This window comes from Idiotropiscis lumnitzeri, chromosome 9 (assembly GCF_059441095.1).
Source record: "Idiotropiscis lumnitzeri isolate Australia: NSW breed Sydney's pygmy pipehorse chromosome 9, RoL_Ilum_1.0, whole genome shotgun sequence".
Taxonomy (NCBI): Eukaryota; Metazoa; Chordata; class Actinopteri; order Syngnathiformes; family Syngnathidae; genus Idiotropiscis; species Idiotropiscis lumnitzeri.
Genome location: NC_142399.1, coordinates 3,739,030 through 3,756,281, shown reverse-complemented (window position 1 = coordinate 3,756,281; position 17,252 = coordinate 3,739,030). Strand labels below are relative to the sequence as shown.

The window sequence follows — 17,252 nt, the reverse complement described above, 5'->3', positions numbered from 1 at the left end:
AGCCCCGGAGGGGGCGGGCGCAGAGGCCAGCAGGCCGGGAGTCAGCAGCAATCACTTTTATGAGCCGAGACCCCTCCGGGACCCATGAAATATTGACAATAAATTCATAAGCACAACATACAGCGTGTAAATGTGATTTCAAAGAGAACAGAAGCTTACCATTTTTACGAGGCTAATATCTATAAATTAGTAATGATTGTCACATACGCACAGAATATGCTTCTTTTATTCCGGAGGGATTTGACTGCAAATCATATTTCAAATTTGGACAATTAGTCAAATAATTCGAGTTCCAGCACTTTGTAGCAGTACACGTGGTACTGCAGCATGTGAGTGAAATGACATCCATCTCAGGTGCAGGTTTGAAGGTTGGGCCAACATTTCAATAACAATGCCGGATGTATGTATATTTCTAACATTTCCGCAATTAACCATGCTCCTGGAAGATTAGATTGTGTTCTGTTTTCCATGGATCATCTAAAACTGTTTTTGTATTTTTTTCTCTGCTTGTGATTTTGAATATTGCTGCTGTGACAAATTATCACCCCATGGGATACATATCTGTCTGTTTATTTAGCTTTTTATTTTTAGTTTGAATCACAAAATAGTGGAATCATCTGTCAATGGGGATACATTTAACAGCATTCATCCATGTCCTATTTGGGACCCCGGGCACAAATAGAGAAACAGGCATTTACACTCACATGCACACCTATGGACAATTTATTTTGGGAGACCGGCATTTCCAGTACATAAATCAAAGCCAAATAATGCTTTTATCAGGCAAAAGTACATCAGATGTTCATTTGTCAGTGTTCCAGCTTTATTTGTGTAAATACAAATAAATGTAAATACTCTTTAATGCACTTGGGATTATAATCGGCAAGTTCAGTCAAATAAAATGGCAAATAACAAAACCACAATATCTGTATTTATCACTTGATTAAAAAAAAAAACTGGCGTAACAGGACACACAGTCTAAAAAGACAATGTAGTAAAATTTGTCTTTTCAGTTTTTGTGTCATCAAGATTCAAATCTGGACAGCTCATGCCACAGTAAAAGTCATTGCTGACTGAGTCAACATATTGTTGTGTGTGTGTGTGTGTGGTCCGTTCCAATTCGAGGCACTGAGTTTTTGCTCCAACTCCTTGTCAAACTGATTGTACAAAGGACAACACAAGAATCCAAACCTTTTCATCCGCGCTGGCCGCTGGAGATAACACTGAAGAGATTGCCATCTTAATACACTAAAACAGACAAGTTATTACGTAACACAAGCAAATGGAGACATTACAAACGTAAACCGGGTGAAGAACCTACAGCCATATACACATTTGAACTGGCAATGCTAAAAACAAAACAAACCTCAGAGGAATTGTTGATATTATATTTCATACATTTAGGAGAACTTGATGTCAAATGAAATGGCCCCTGATAGAAAAAAGGTTCCTCACTCCTCCGATACAAAACCTTGGCGTAAAGCAACGTATCTAAAGCATTAGTCAGCTATACCAGAAAGACAAGAAATGTTGGCTTATTTCACTCAGTCGAAGCATTTGCACCGAGTGACTGACATTACCTTTGGCATCATAACAGGAAAAAAAAATGTCCAGCATTTGTTAAACGTACACACACAGCAAAGAAAACATGTTAAAAATGGTTCAGTAGCTGACTTTTTTTTCGTCTCTACTCTGGCCACTGAAATAAATACAACACAAGTTATTGCTTGTGATGTGACACCTGCATGGCTAAACTGCGTTAACGACGTCTGTAATTTGTACCGGAGACTCTGATCCGCCCAGATCGACTAGTAAGTCTTTTGGAGTTCACGTTTCCTTAGCGAAGACATTTCAACGTCCTCTGAGCATGTGGACGTGCAGGTTTTGACAATGTTTTTGTTTTTTTCTTGTAGTGATCAAGCATCTCCGGCTCATTGCAGAAGGTTATCAAAGACACAGTCTGGTAGGATGGAGATTTTCAGCTTCTTCTCTGGCCAACTGTACTCTTTTGGTAGTTTTGCCTATCACAACGAGAGAAACGAGAGTTAAGTGGGTCAAAACAAAATGAAGGCGAAAAACATACAATTTGCCAAGATTTACTCACATCCTCACGAGTGTTCAGATCGTGCAAATCCACGAGCATCTGATCCACAAACTCTTCAGTCAGTAAGATCTACACAGGGAGCATAGATAGTCATTCATTAAAATACGCAAATTACAAAATGAAAGTGGTGTTCACAACAAACTACAAGGGACGACTGTGTGAAACATGGAGGAACAAATTAGTTGCATAGTTCCCCAAGGAACATAAACATGGATGCACACATCATCGCGGCGTAATCATTTCATATTTTAACAATTTTCACTTAATATATAATGATGTTTTATAATTCTAAAAAATATAGTAATTATATGTCATCAAAAAAAAGAAATAATTTGAGCACATACGATGTTTCTGCCAGACAGCGATGATAGTGTACTTTATGGGAAAAAAATCGAACAACAAACTCCCACATTTGTGTTCGTACCTGAAGCCAGGGGCCGTGGGCGGCGTATGGATGCTCCTCAGTAGCGAAGGCTCCCTCCACCCCAGTAGACACAAACGTAATGGCCGTGTCGCCATTGATACTTTTGAAAGTAAAATGTCTGCCGTGCAGCAAGCGGCCCCTGTAACAAATACATTGGAAGTCTCTTATGCAACTCAGGAAGCAGTGAGAACATACGCAAACGACTCGTAGTGCAGACATGGGAAGAGGTCTACCGGTAAGACGGAAAATGTACATTTCTACCTTGGTACAAATCATTTGGCCAATTGACAAAACACACAGCCAGTGTTGTCATGAACACGATTTTACCATGTTCTTCTTCAGCATAAAATAGTTCAAGTGTAAAACCAAAGCGATACAAAGCTCATTTTAAAATGTATAATGTGCAGTACCGTAAGCACAGGGGAAGCAGCGTGCCGGACTCTTGATTAAATTTCAGGTGGACACTTTCCAACTGTCGTGTTCGGACTAACTCGTGCGGGACGATGGCTGTCGAGCTCTCGCTTTCCAAACTGTCCTTTCGACTTCTGGGAAGACAGAAAAAAAGGGAAACATAAGTGAGGAAGTGAAATGTGCTTCAATAAACAGCGAGGAAGTCGCTGTGTGACGCAAACAACTGGTGTATCGCAAATGCTTCTGCGCAACCGGGGATCACCATGCACCAGTTGGACAAAATTTCCTTGAAGAAGCGCTGCAATGCAGTGGTTTCATTTGTTCCATGACCATGCTCGTAACTCAAAAGTGTTGCACCTCATGTGGTTCTGTTAAATACAAAAAAATATATTCTCTTTCATGTTTTCCATTTATAATTTAACTGGGAGCATTGAATTTTTTCCTCCCAATTTTTAAAATAGTTTTGTTTTCTTCTGTGCCCTATTCCTCCCATTTTAGGGGAAATGCATATTGTAAGTAACATCTATCAATGTTTTTTTAAAAAAAAGAAATTCTAGGTTTAAAAATGCATTTTCATAGGTATCATTCCTATGCAGGTTTTCACTATTTGTGGGCCGCTATCCCCCGCTCAATAGCGAGTCCACTGTAAACATCTTTTTGTAAATTAGCTCACCATTTGCCAAACTGCTTCTTGTCATTTAATATTTGTCACTCAAATACTTGCTCATAAATCCACTCAACGCAAAACAAAAACCTTCCAAACCGTTGGCTTGCATTGCAAAAAACTTTTCAGGTGAGATACCATCATGGTCAACATTTAAAAAAGGTGTGGAACTTATAGTCCATGATGCAATTCTAAAAGCAAATACAATCTCTGCCGAACTGTAAGAAAAAAAAGTCATTTATCATCATCATCATTTGCATTTTATTTTTCAACTAATTTAACATGGACCTTGCAAGACTACGCGTGTGCGTGTACTCACTGAGGTCGGTCATGTCTCTGGCTGCTGATGGGGGGCAGTGCTGCCTTGGTGTTAAACTCCAGGCCTTTCCTTAAGGTCTCCCTGATCTGTTCCGTGTCTGTCAATGCACAAAAGGTCAGCGCGGAAGACTCCTATCGTGCACTGCCAGCACACCCCCAAAAAAGCAGCACCTTTATCGGAGAGCCTGCGAGGCTGCGAGCCGATGCAAATGGACCGACTGTCCTCGTCGTCGTCTGGCGGTCGACTCAGGTCGTCCCACACGCACTTGGCGCTGACCCCGCTCAAGTTGGAGCCTTCCGCCTCGATGCCGTGGTCCACTCTCTCCTGCTTGGATGAGCAAGCAAGACAGACGCAATCCTCAACACTAGGCCTGCAGGGTGCATTAGGCACCAAAAGGGGGCGCTTCAGACTCTTGTCAAGTCACAAGCTAGGGTTTAAAAAAATGGAAGGTGAGCCTTTTTCTTATCAGCGGCCATTTAAATGTTTATAAAGTTAAACTAAACTGATCATGTGAGGATCAAACTATTGAAAAAAATATTCCTAAATATTGAACACATTATATTTTCAGTGTTTGAGATTTAAAAGATTATGGCGACACGTTTAAAATACAGTGTCTCCTACATTTTATTTGCTTTTAGAAGTCATATAGGATCAAATGCGCTCGCATCTGAACCCTTGATGGAAAACGACACTTAAAAGCCATCCTAAAATAGATACCAGACCGAATCTTCTTACCAAAACGGACTGGTATACGAAAAAAGAATTTTAGGAGTTCCGCTACAGCGACTAAAACATCTAATTTTATTGTAACTAATGATACTGTAGCAGCAAAGATAATATCACGACAGCGATTATGCAAAGATCGAGATTCAGTGAACCGCGACCATTCGTCGTTCACCATTTCCAAATTCTCCTAAATGTCCTTTCGCTACGATCTGGAAAAACCCGCCTCTTTCTGTTTTTTTGTGCTCTTTCAGTGGACTCGACTGACAAGAGCGATTCTTGTGCACTGAAAAGACGCTTTTGTGCTCTAAATTTCTTTTTATGTGTTTATAATTGGCACAAATCTTAACGCCATGCGTAGCTTCTGACTCAAGAAGGGAAAACTTGCACTTGATCGTTGACAGTATGAATTATCTATAACTATGACATGTATTACAATAAAAAACATTGTGTCCCACCCTTCATTTTTTATGTAACCCTTACTCAGTCGCTTTATCTGAGTGGACAGAACGTAATTCAGCCTTACTTGTAGATGTGGATCAATGTCAAAGATGGTCTCCCCTCTCCTCATGTCTGTGATTAGCCAGGGACCGCCAGCTCTACATACATAACATCTGTCATTAATAATTCCGCAAGACAGCAGTTTTAACACAAAGCAGGTGCTTTTCTCCACTTTAGGTATGGAAACATGAAAATATCAATTGTATTTAACTCCTTCAAACAAGCAGTAGTTATTTTTCGAATCACTTTGCAATTGTGCCAAATGATTTGACTATTCCCAGTCACACTGACCCACAAAGATACTGAAAACATTTTTTGCAGCTTTCAGGCAAAAAAAAATAAAATAAATTAATAGATTGTAAGATGCCTTTAAGTTTAACTCACACTCGAAGCCCTCGCATCAGTTCCAAGATGCCTTGGCCGTTCCACTGCTGCGCCGCCTGCAACTCTTCTGTACAAACGCCCACAATCTGCGGGCCACAGTACAACATATGAGATTTGTTTTTGTTTTTTTGCAAAAGTACAATGATTGATTTTAATCTATTTCCCACCTTTAGATTATAAAAAAAAACACCAATGACAATAACATTACTCAAAACAAGTAGTTCTTAAAAAAAAAAAAAATCTCCTTCTGGGATTTGCTTTCTGTCTCAAACCAAACATGCATTAAGCCACAAAAAAAGAAGAAAAAAACCACTATCTTTCTGAAAAATGTAGATTGAAGTAATGAATTAAACGCCCCGTCTTTGTCTATGCTATGAAAGATTTCAACCCACCTGCAGGAAGCTGACGGCGCCAAAAGGAGTGTGAATGGGATGCATTTGAGGATCGTCTGTGAGCAACATATGCTGGATGCGAGACTCGCTGTTATCCAGGGGATTGTGCCATGAGATGTGGTCGCCACTACAAAACGTGTTTTCTGTGGCGACACGAAAAATAGAATTTAATCATCTCTCATGTGTGTTAGTTTGAATTTGGACCACTACTGAGGGGCTGCGGGTAGATCGACTTCAGAGTAATCATCTATCTACTCAAAGCAGAGTTAACAGTTACGGACAAAGAAGACAGTGAGGGTAAAAGTTGACACCTCATGACAAGAAAAGTGTCAATCGACATTTGCATCTGCTTGGGAGGTAGTATGCAGAAAGTTTAGTTTGGCTGTGGGGTAAATGTGTAGGGGTAAAGGGAGGCGGGGGGGTTGAGTTCAGCATTGGCTGAACTCAAGACAGCAGGCCCACCCACGAGCAAATTGATCCCAGCTGGAGGGCTGAGCGATGGGGAGACTGGAGAGAACGGGTTTCTTTCAGAATTGATCAAAAAGTCTCTTTGTCCCTTCCAATCTATGTTTGGCTTGAACTATTTAGAATTCAACCAAACCTTTGCAGAACAACTTATACTACCACCATGTGAGGTTGAATGCCAGCTTTTTAAAGTTGAAGAAGAATATGGGAGATAACTTAGTCGCTTTTTATTTTCTATTCTTCTTCTAAGGATTAAAATTAATTATGGCTCATCGTTGTGCTTTGCCTCTCACCTGATTGGAACACATAGCGCGCCAAGCCTTGCATGAGTTCAGCGGGCCAGGTGGGCGGTGCCGTCTCCCCAATCTCTCTTTTCAGTCTAAAGGTGAGCTCGAAGCCAAAGCCGCTGGGTTTTTCTGTTCCTGTGAATCTGACACAAACACACGTGGTGAGAAAACAAAACAGCAGTTGGGCTTTCGGGTCCCTCTCATATGCATGAGTCTTGTCAGCAGCACAATGCAAAACCAAATGAACAGCTTGGAGGGGGAGATAATGAAGAACATGCTAATTAGGAGGACTTACAGTAGGTGTTGAGACACAGAGAGCGGGGGTCTCCCCAACTATATTTAGCTGTATTTTGATGTAGAAACATAGATGGTGATAGTGTAATTGAAGCCTGCCACGCAAAGAGTGCAAGATTTTCAGTTTTCCATCTCACGAGACCTTGAGGTGACTAACATTTTTTTTATACACCGCAGGTCAAACAATTAAAAAAAAACAGTGCTCTGCAAAGTTGTCAGTGGTCATATTAAGAAGGTAAATTGATCGACATGTGGCCAGATGTTGCATCGTCCGATTCAAGAATGAAATTGAAGAGGCATTACCTTACTTGTACTCCACTTTACCATGTGTGATGTTTCCAACTAGAAAGCTTTCATTTTTATGTGGAAATATTAAATGCCATGGGCTCATGCTGCAGCGCCTGTATACCTCTCAATATCAAATATTGTATAACTAGTGTATTTAAACTACAATAATATTCGTATGGTTGTTGCAGCTGCATTATTGTAGCGTGATACATAATTACATATAGATGAAATATACCCCCAATATGTACAACAATGGGATTAAATGGGACAACCAAGCAGGCTTTGCATCCCCGACCTTGCAGGCAAAGTTAGCACAAGCCAAAGTAGTAAACAACGGTAGCCTTCATTACTACTTACTCGTGAACCCTGTTGTCTCCATACAGGTCGCTGAGTCCAAAACTGACGTAGTGCCAATGCTCCTGGACGTCCTGAGCAGGACTGCCCGTATTTCGATACATACTAATGTAATCTAACGGGTCTGGACCACCTAACCTGCAACAAAACACAAGAATGAGCCGTTGCGCTCCAAGTTTACACTTTCAAACAAAGTGAATTAACACGGCCATGCTAGGAGCGTGGACAAACAATTTAGCACCTTCACGTGTTTGTTGTGCAGATTGTTCGTCTTGCGTGAACCTGACCAATTGGACGCTCGGAAACTTTGGAATAAGATCACGACGAACGTTTAGCTGTAGTGTTAGCTTCCGAGCTAACTTTTTACACCGGCACCCTCAAAGCACAGCGCAAGCTGACTGAACATATGAACAAGAAAAGACGAAATGTTTCCCTACCAATATTTCACAATGGCTGTAACTTGAAGCGGGTTTGCCTGATCGGGATACAGTCGCCGACATTCCCCATAGATAGCCTGCAGTCCTGGGGGAAACAGTGACGATAGCCCGTGCGCTTGGGCACCACTGTTAGGCCGTACTTCATCCATGCCACGGCCTCGAAACAAGCCTTATTAAGCTACAACCCACAACGTGACTGCTACTATTCCAAATGAACTAAGACTCTTCGGAAAATAAACTTTCTAGTGAACCATGTAGCTCCGTTATGGATTGGATGTATCCGTCGCCCAGATGGGGCCCAGCCTGTTGAGCATGCCCCACCGAAAACGCCAGCGATTGGCTGGTAGTGCCTAGTGACGTAATAGACTGACGTCGCCATTAACCAATGAGAGACGTTTGTAGTTTCGGGTTTATGATTTGTTAAAAAGGACGACTATTCATAATATCTTGGCTTTTTTTACGACGTTGTTGTCCAACGCCAACTGTATACTCTTGAAATTTAACAGTTTGAATATGTGTGCTCCTTGTACTTCACATAGCTGAATAGCATTAATTAGTGGTAATAACATAATTACAATTGATTTTAATTTTACGTTCAATGTTTTTTCTAATGGCATGTAAATAATTGCCGTATGAAAAGTGAATTTGAGGATTTTATTACACACATTTTTAGTTTTTCTTTTATTTTCTGAATTCAGGATTGTTGGTTTTTTCTACTGTTATTTTAGCTCCCGTGTTTCCTCATGGTAGGCCCCCGCGTTGGGAGGTGTGGCTGGCCTTGTCACAGGGGGTCTCATCCCGGAAGCTCTTTAGGCCCGGGGGAGACCGGGGGCCTCTGCACCATGTGTAGAGTCTACCCCGGTCAATCTGGGCCGGGGGTCTCTGTGATGGTGGAGCTCCCTGTGGCTGTGGGCTGTCATTCCTCTCAGCGTGGATGACCTACCTTGGGTATGTTTTCCTCATATGGTTTCTCTGCGCCTTGCCATGTTTTTCACTCTTTTTACCAAAACAGTTTATCAGGTTGTGTGATAGTGTGTGTTTTGTGTGTACGTGAGTTCAGGCGTGCGTGTGGACGTGTCTTGTGTTGTGTATGTTGGGTGAGTGGGGGTGGGTTTTCGTTTTTTTGTTGTAATTGGGATGTTTTTATTGTGCAGCACTTTGAGCTGCATTTTATGTATGAAAAGTGCTATATAAATAACATTTGATGAAACAAAGTGATAGGTTATTGATGTCAAAGAAGAAGGACAGTAAGGTTAGCTATTCGTTGGTAGAAAGGCGCTGAGAGTGTCACATGGCCTTATGTGTATGTGGTTAATTGAAAATGCCACCCAACCAGACACCGAGGTCTCTTTATTACTTTCCAATCAACTAGTTTTTAATTATTATTTAATTACTTTGAAATATCATTGCATCCTTTTGTGAACCGCATAACCCTTGTAAATCCCACACAACAAACAAGACAGTTGAATACAGAGAACGATGTTTATTTCGCTTGAACATCGCTATAAAGCAGATTATTACATTCGATATATTTTCAGCATAAGACAGTACCTTTGTAATGTATTTCCATTCTCTGCTGCCATGTCGTTGTTAGTGCCATGCCAAAAGAACTGAGCCCATAGATGACACCTGAAGATGCTACCATCTATGGAATTCAGTTCTCATAGTGGAGCACATTTGAAAATGAGGTCCTCATAATATTTACGATTCACTGAAGTTTATTTTACAGAGACTGTAACACGATCAGTAGTACAGGTCATTTAACAAATTCAAGGACTTAAAATGTGAACAATTATATTATAAAAAATGCCATCTTTCACCACGAGCGACGAGTGCAGAATGTAACCTGCTTCTTTTTCCTTTTCAGATCAACATCTAAATTAGAAATGCTGTTCCTTCCTTGATGCCAGTGCTTCTCAAAGTGTGGTATGAATTGCACTAATGGTACATGGGCTCCCTCTGGTGGTAAGTGAAAGCATCACTTTATTCATAACAAGCTTTAAAACATAATTACAATAATGAAATATAACCAAACAGAATGAAGCTCGTAGTGACCTGGAGAGCCTGTCTGAACTTCCAAAAAAGCAAATTTTTCTCAGCAAAGTTTAATTTTCATTAACTTTTAATGGCAATTGATTTGTTTTTAATTGTTTAGAAATGACTGTGTGATGCTACAGTGATTCAAAATGATGTTCAATTGCATTTTTGGGAATTCAACATCTTTAATATTTGATCAATACTTACTATACCTACTACATTATTGTATTTTAATATTTGCTTTGACGGTGGCACTTGTAGAGTTTTTGAGTTGGTGAATTAAGTTTGAAAACCGAAACTGCATATCATCATATATTGCTCTTTTCTGCGCACAAACTAAAAAAATACTGCAACAAACAGACTGACAAAGATTTCCCAATACAACGTACAATTGATTGATGAGCAATAAAAATACGTTATCGAGACCAATCAAATCTCGACAATTATGGCTCACAAGTGCCGAATAAATGACCCTGTCCCATAAACCTTTCACAGTATATTACACCACCAAACTGTCATTTTGAAATGAAAGTGAAATAAGTCAAACCTCTACAAAGTCACTTATGGTCACGTTGCAGCCCTCTTTTTTCTTCGTTATTCCTGGAAATGGTTTCACTCGCCTGATACAAGCACTGATAGCCCTGGTCACCGGATGACGTGACTCAAAAGGTACAAGCACCTTACGCTCAGGAAAAAAAAAAAAAACTTTCGGATTGGAGTTAAAATACTGTGAGGAAGTTATACAGTCACAAACAAGAGCATAGTTGCTTTTTCCTTCTCATGCATCCACTGACTTGATTGGTTGCAGAGTGATACTGTAATTTCTGATAAGATAGTAGTCATTCAGAACACTGTCTTTGAGGTTACGCGCAATACAATTGAGGAAAGGCCACACCTGAGCATGTCCAGGAAACGACAACTATTCCTATAGCAGAAGTGGCAAACAACCGGTTCAACAACCTAAATCATCTACCAGGACACAAAATGGAAATGGAGAATCATTAGGATAAAGTTCAGGTGAGTTAAATACCTACGTTTTAACTCAACTATTTCCTTTGAGCTTGTTTAAAATGAGTTGAGTTTAGTTTTCCGCTTTAATACTTGCCTCTCTTGGTTAAATGTCTTGCATAGTCAAAAATATTACATTTCAGTTCTCAACGGGATCTGTTCTCCAAAAACAAACGCGGTCTGCTCCGTGTCCCCGTGTCGAGTACAGCGTAGTGACTCGACATCCTGCTCCGGCCTTAAATACCATCATGTTTCACATCACTAGCCGGCTTACCTCCCTCCTGCCCGCCCTCCTCGCAATCGGTTATTCATGCACTCCCTCTGCTCGGTAAACTCGCCAGTCACTTCCCAGTAAGAAGGAAACAGTGGGAGTCAACAGCACGCCCCCACACTGTGAATCAACACATAATAGTTTCTGAGGAAAACCATCTGACGGGCCCCGCCCCCCCCCCCCTGTTCTCATAAAATAAAGAAGGGGAAAGGCTGCGTCTACTGTTGAAGTCAGGAATTCCCCCACAGGCTCGCATACAGCTGTCGGCCTGTGACGAGACAATGACGAAGCAGCTACGCATGCTGACCCGGTGCATGCAAACCGAAACTTGAGACTTGTACTCGAAAAGCAGTGTGTAATGTGATTGTATGTTCTGTGTGATTTTTTTTTTTCTTTTGGGGGAGGAGTAGGTAATAGGGAATGCCATAGGAATCACCAGGGTTGGTTGGATGTTGCAACCAGCAGAGACACCGTTGATTCAGTGTATCGACTCCTGTATGAAAAACAGTGAATATCGCCGGTAGATGAAAAAAAACTAAAACATTTGAATCTGCCGGCAGCACAGTGATGAGTGGTTGGCACGACCTCCTCACATTTCTCAGGTTTGGAGTTTGAATTTCAACTTCTTGTGCGGGCTAAGCATGGCCCCCCTGTGCTCCGTTTGTCTCCAATGTTCCAAAAACATGCTTGGTAGGTTAACCCAGTGCTTCTCACTTATTTTCTGTTCTGCCCCCACCCGAGCAAGAAGAAAACACTTTGCACCCCCACCCCACCACCCACTCTCCGCCGCAACTCTAAATAATAGCATTTTCGTTGCAGAGCAAACCTACACCGTAGAGTTAATACTCGCAGCACAAAATGGGCAATGAGAGCGCCACTGCCAACTACTGGAGTGGAGGTGTAATTACACTTTATGGTAATACAGTGGGGAAAAAAATTAAAAAGCATATTCCCCAGGGTCACACGTGCCCCCGGGGGGGGGGCATCCCCACTATTTGAGAAGCACTGGGTTAACCCAAGACTAAATTAGAACCGGCCCGTTAGGCAATATTTATCGTTTCATTTCTTTTAGATATTTGGGAGCCTAACTTTTTTTTTTCTCTTATGGAAAACGCTTATTAACTATTTATCCGTGCTTATTCAAAAATTTTTGGGGTTATAATTGACATTGATAATGGCCGTCAATTATATGCGGATTTTTGCTTATTTGCGGGTCACCCCAGTCCCTATTTTCTGTTGGGTCCCACCGTAGGCAAGTGCTCAAAGGTCGCCGTGGCCTTGAGGGCGAACCACAAAATTCTGCAGCGTTTTTGGGAATCACTGGTCAGTCGTCAAGTTGTAATTCATCTTCATACTGATGTGCATAACAGAACAAATTTGACTTTATCTTTTTAGGACCGGAAGGAAACATATTTCACCTGAACAACAGCATTTTGAAATCAGTTGGAGCTATTTGCTGGTCAGCTCTTTTTAGTGCCATTCTAATTTCATGTGGGCGGATGGGGTATTGAAAATCAGTCGCTCTATGTTGTGTTCTAGCGAACAACATGGGGATGACGTCAGCTATGGAAAAGTTGAGTTTCAACTACGCGGATCTCTGCGATGGCACAACTCCAGCAGCAACATTATTGCTCAATAGGATAGCGACAAGGAAACAAAATTCAGAACCCAGAGTAAATAAATAACAGCATTTGGCCATTTTACACAGAATCGAGCAAAACGGGGCACTCCTCACCAGTGTGTGCTTTCACACAGTGAGACACGGCAAATACTTCAGCAACAGCTTCGATGGCTTGCAACACAACAGGGCGGGAACAGTCGAAGTTGTCACACTTTACTCCTCTGCCCTGACATTCCAGCTCCAATACGTTGAATATCGCCGGGGCGACTTTGTGCCTCCTGTTTCTTGTCAAGGCTTCCCCCCCTTGCGTAAAAGAGGCTTTTTTAGGGCCGCCCCCGGTTAGTTGATTGCGTTATGTCAAATATACACAACAGGTGAGCGGATCATGAAGCCAAAAAAAAAAAAAAAATAAAATTCCTGATGTCTATTAACAAGACCAGTCTTGATACATATTTCTGAACAAAAGGAGCGAACAGGTTACTTCACCGCATTTCCTGGATGGCTATTTGCATTTTTCCAGGATGTAGCCGGCATCAGCATGTGTCACATCTTGTGGCTTTTACACAAACCACACCCAAGAATAGGGATTTTTTTTTTTAAATTTTTTTCACTTTTTTTTGTTCTTTTTTTCACAGAAGTAGCCGATGACGCAATTTCCAGAATGAGTCTTCGAGAGACCCCACAGAGACGGACCGATCACTGACGTACCGTGTCGCCCGAATCCACTTTCAAGCAACATCCTCGGGCAGTCGGGTAAGTTGCAATTGACATTTTGTCTTGGACTTCAGAAACAAGCCTGGCTTTCATGCTGCTGTTTGAACACGGGGGAAATCACTCGCAAAGGTCACTGAGCCCATTTCCTTTTCTTTGCTCCCGGTGCGTCTAAATAGACCTGGAACGGCTCCCTTTCAACTGCTCCTCACTTACTGGAACATGTCTATTCTAGGGAGGAAGTATGGCAGAAAAAAAAAAACAGCAATCATGTTGACTCGGTGATGAGACTCCGTTTGTTTATTAAAACTGTTTGAATACACAGTAGGACTTGTGTTTCATGCGTCAGTCTATTTTTAACGCTTTTTCAGAAATACACAAATTTCAAATTCACAAGGCTGTATTCTTGAGTTCCTGTCAGTATCTCAGGCCCACCCAGTCAGTCCGAGTCAGCCAAACAGCGTTGAGAACGGCCTGACCTGTAACACGTCGAACGCAGGTGCCGTACACCTGACACAAAATAAATAATAAAACTGCGGATTGGCATATTGTTTTTATTTCACCGATCACCACACTGTGCGTGGGCCTGTTATTTTTATTTTATTTATTTGGCTACATGCTTGCTTGGAAATTATTTTCCTGACGCCCGTCGCTGGACTGGACTCAAATGGGTCGGCCTCAAAACACAGACGGGACCGATAATGCGCACCTCTGGTCCTTTTTCCAAATTCTCTAATTTTCTCAATTATTAGCAAGAAGAAAACAATTTGCGCCCCCCACACTCTCCACCGCAACTATAAATAGCATTTTCGTTGCAAAACATACCTACACTGCGCACAATGGCCAAATTAGAGCGCCACTGCCAACTACTGGAGTGGATGTGCAATTACACTTTAATGTAGTACGGCGGGGGGGAAAAAAAGCATGTTCCTCAGGGTCACACGAGTTTCCCCCCCCCAGGGGGGCCCGACCCACTATTTGAGAAGCACTAGTCTAGACTGTGTTTCTGAATAATTTAATCACCAGGCAAAAATTCTGACACCAAACTTTAAAGTACTGTGTGTATTTTAAATATTTGAATCAAAAATCAAATTAAAGCAAAGTACTATGGTAATTGGCATTTTATTCATTTATTTTTAGTTTTGTCACATTAGGCACCTTTCTTATGAGTCTCCTTGTATGGGTTGGCCTGTTTGCACATTGCCCGCTGTGAGCTAGTTTGATTCTTTTTTAAAACGCAGTACAACAACATGTCTCTGAAGTCCATCTTTGCTATCCCACAGGTGATTCACAGTGAAAACGCCCCTCTCTTCCACAAAAGTCTCAAACAGGTGCAGACCACCACCCACGCCAAAGTAGTGGGACTTGGTGGCCACATAGACGAGCCCGTGCGGTGCCAAAAGTTTGTGGAAGGTGTCGTGTAGCGCAGGGTAATAAGTGGTGTTATAGATTGTCTCTGAAGTCAGGATCAGGTCGTATTTTATTGGAGGGTCCTGACGTGAGGCCAACATAAGAAAGGTGCGCCAGTCACCCGAGAAGAACCGGCACCTTGTGTCATGTTTTAGTTTTATCTTACATTCTTCTTCTTTGTCGGTTGTTCCCTTACCGTCATCATCATCACTGTCATCATCTTGGCAATTGAGAATGACATTAGACATAGTGAGCTGCTCAAGGACTGTACTGTTGTAGTCCTGGAAGTGGACTTCCCTGGCTCTTCTCTTCAGAGACAAAATTCCCAGGAGCCCGGCGCCACAGCCGAGATCCAAGACAGTCTTGCCGCCAAACGTCTCGCCTTCCTTCTCGATTACCTCCAGGAGGTCGTACGTGCACTCCCACACCTTCAGTCCGCCCTCATATACTCCCGAGATGAGGTCAGACCTCTGCTCGGCCGTGCAGGACAGAATGTTCTCCGTGTCCTCCCTCTCGTAGACGGTCCTCTCAAAAACTGTCTCGTTGAGAAAGTACAGGGGAGGAAGAGTGCCGATGGTGAGGGTTTCATAAATGGCATCATCAAGTAAGTGCTGAGGATCAGAGGGTGGAAAGTGTTCTTTGGCCTCTTTTACTGCCTCTGCAGGGCAATCACTTTCATTTACCTAAAAAAAATTGAAAGCATTGTAATGAGGAACATGCAATGATTTAGTTTCGATACACGAAAGTCTCTTTTTCGCAGCAATCCATCAAAATTAATGAAACAAAAACATTTCTTTATTATTACAACTCAAAGAAATCATCTTCCCTCCACACAATTGATTGAAAACTAATGACACTATTTCATTCGCATTTTTTTCATCGTAATTTGAATACATTTAGTTTTTTGACAAATGATATATTTTTAGATTGACTTTTCTCTTCATTGAAGACCGTACCACTATATATATATATATATATATATATATAATATTTATACAAATCAATGATGGAAAATTAACCTTTATCTTGTTTTAATGCCTCGCAAACTCCTTCGGAAGTTATTTTCACTCCACCAATAAATTCCTTGCTCTAAGTCAACTGGTTCAGTGTCCAGCTCACCCACAACCCAAATGATAAGTTCTACAGAAATGGATAAATGGATGAGTCTACCTATTATGATTTTCAACACCATTACAAATCATTCATGTGATTGAACGAATGACAAGAGCAAGGTTAGCACGTCATGTGTTGATGATTTGTCAACCAGTCAGGACAAATTGGGATTTTTTATTTATAAAAATAAATCCCTCATGACTTTGATTCCTTCCGAAGAGTGCATGTCAGCCATAACAGTGAACAATTCACTTCCTTTCAACCATTTACCTATTTGATAATTCCTACAAGTCATTACTGACATATTGGAGGAGAGTATTTTGCAGGTTGACCGTGTGCGTGGGCGCCTTCTAGTGGATGAAAGTGTAATTTGTTGATCTCAAAATGATCTTTTAGGTTGGATTTAGTTAACAAGTCAGGAACAAGATAGGACAGTATTTACGATTTGCCTACCACCACAGTCACCTTTTAACTAAAGAAGGACATTGCAAGCACTACCCCGGATTTCATAGTTGTAATAATAACCCAAATATTCATTATGGAATCACACTTTTGTTATTATAAATGGTGCCAGTCAATCAAATGAACTTTTAGAAAATAGCTTTTGTCTCTACTTACAGGTTTCGCAACAAAGTCAATCTTGTCGGTCAACGATGCATTTCCCTGCACGTGGTCCGTGTCTGTCGTTGCACTTACGTCAAAATTAAAACAAAACGACATTTCTGACTCGCAACGGAAAAAAGTTAAGCTCGTTTATAAAGCTGGCTGGTTGGTAGCCACTACGCACGTTCCTAGCTAGCTGCAGTGCACAACTACGCATGCCTTGCTGCGCGAATACGAGTGGCGGCACTTCACTTCCCAGAATTCCATGAGGTTAAAGCGATAAATCTCGATTTCTCATCCGTTAAATTAGAACATAAGACATTAGGATTTGTGTATAACACTTTAGTCGTATTTTCTTAAAGTTTTAGACGCACATCAGTGCTGACCGTGCAGCAAGAATGTCACCAAGACAGTATATCCGGACTCTATTG

At 41.4% G+C, this 17,252-nt stretch overlaps 2 protein-coding genes and 1 long non-coding RNA gene across 4 annotated transcripts; 1 reads left to right on the top strand and 2 right to left on the bottom strand.

Annotated features, from left to right (window-relative positions):
* Positions 1–801: 801 nt before the first annotated feature.
* Positions 802–8,396, bottom strand: sufu (suppressor of fused homolog (Drosophila)). 2 transcript variants are annotated; one of them, XM_088305612.1, is made up of 12 exons: positions 8,048–8,396; positions 7,614–7,748; positions 6,681–6,817; positions 5,923–6,065; positions 5,531–5,616; positions 5,172–5,244; positions 4,093–4,246; positions 3,923–4,019; positions 2,939–3,073; positions 2,529–2,667; positions 2,105–2,173; positions 802–2,021 (listed from the first exon to the last, which is right to left on the bottom strand). In XM_088305612.1, the coding sequence occupies exons 1-12, from the start codon at positions 8,194–8,196 to the stop codon at positions 1,932–1,934; spliced, it is 1,407 nt and encodes a 468-aa protein (XP_088161738.1). In that variant the 5' UTR covers positions 8,197–8,396; the 3' UTR covers positions 802–1,931. The 2 variants fall into 2 exon arrangements, with proteins under 2 accessions (XP_088161738.1, XP_088161737.1); XM_088305611.1 differs by having other exon boundaries at positions 4,093–4,249; positions 8,048–8,395.
* A 478-nt stretch (positions 8,397–8,874) lies between these two features.
* On the top strand, positions 8,875–14,227 carry LOC148329898 (uncharacterized). Its single transcript, XR_015845098.1, has 3 exons — positions 8,875–8,995; positions 9,915–10,012; positions 13,620–14,227. It is a non-coding gene; the product is annotated as an uncharacterized LOC148329898 (long non-coding RNA).
* Positions 14,228–14,670: 443 nt separating this feature from the next.
* mettl18 (methyltransferase 18, RPL3 N3-histidine) lies at positions 14,671–17,226 on the bottom strand. Its single transcript, XM_088305142.1, has 2 exons — positions 16,837–17,226; positions 14,671–15,788 (listed from the first exon to the last, which is right to left on the bottom strand). Exons 1-2 carry the CDS (start codon positions 16,936–16,938, stop codon positions 14,910–14,912), a joined length of 981 nt encoding a protein of 326 aa, XP_088161268.1. The 5' UTR covers positions 16,939–17,226; the 3' UTR covers positions 14,671–14,909.
* Positions 17,227–17,252: the final 26 nt, after the last annotated feature.

Coding starts and splice junctions, on each gene's coding strand:
- mettl18 (XM_088305142.1), bottom strand. CDS start 16,938: ATGTCGTTTTGTTTTAATTTTGACGTAAGTGCAACGACAGACACGGAC. Junction 15,789..16,836: donor TTGACTTTGTTGCGAAACCT/GTAAGTAGAGAC, acceptor AATTTTTTTTAG/GTAAATGAAAGTGATTGCCC.
- sufu (XM_088305611.1), bottom strand. CDS start 8,196: ATGGATGAAGTACGGCCTAACAGTGGTGCCCAAGCGCACGGGCTATCG. Junction 5,617..5,922: donor GCGCCGTCAGCTTCCTGCAG/GTGGGTTGAAAT, acceptor TGTGGCCCGCAG/ATTGTGGGCGTTTGTACAGA. Junction 4,250..5,171: donor ACATTGATCCACATCTACAA/GTAAGGCTGAAT, acceptor TGCTCATCCAAG/CAGGAGAGAGTGGACCACGG.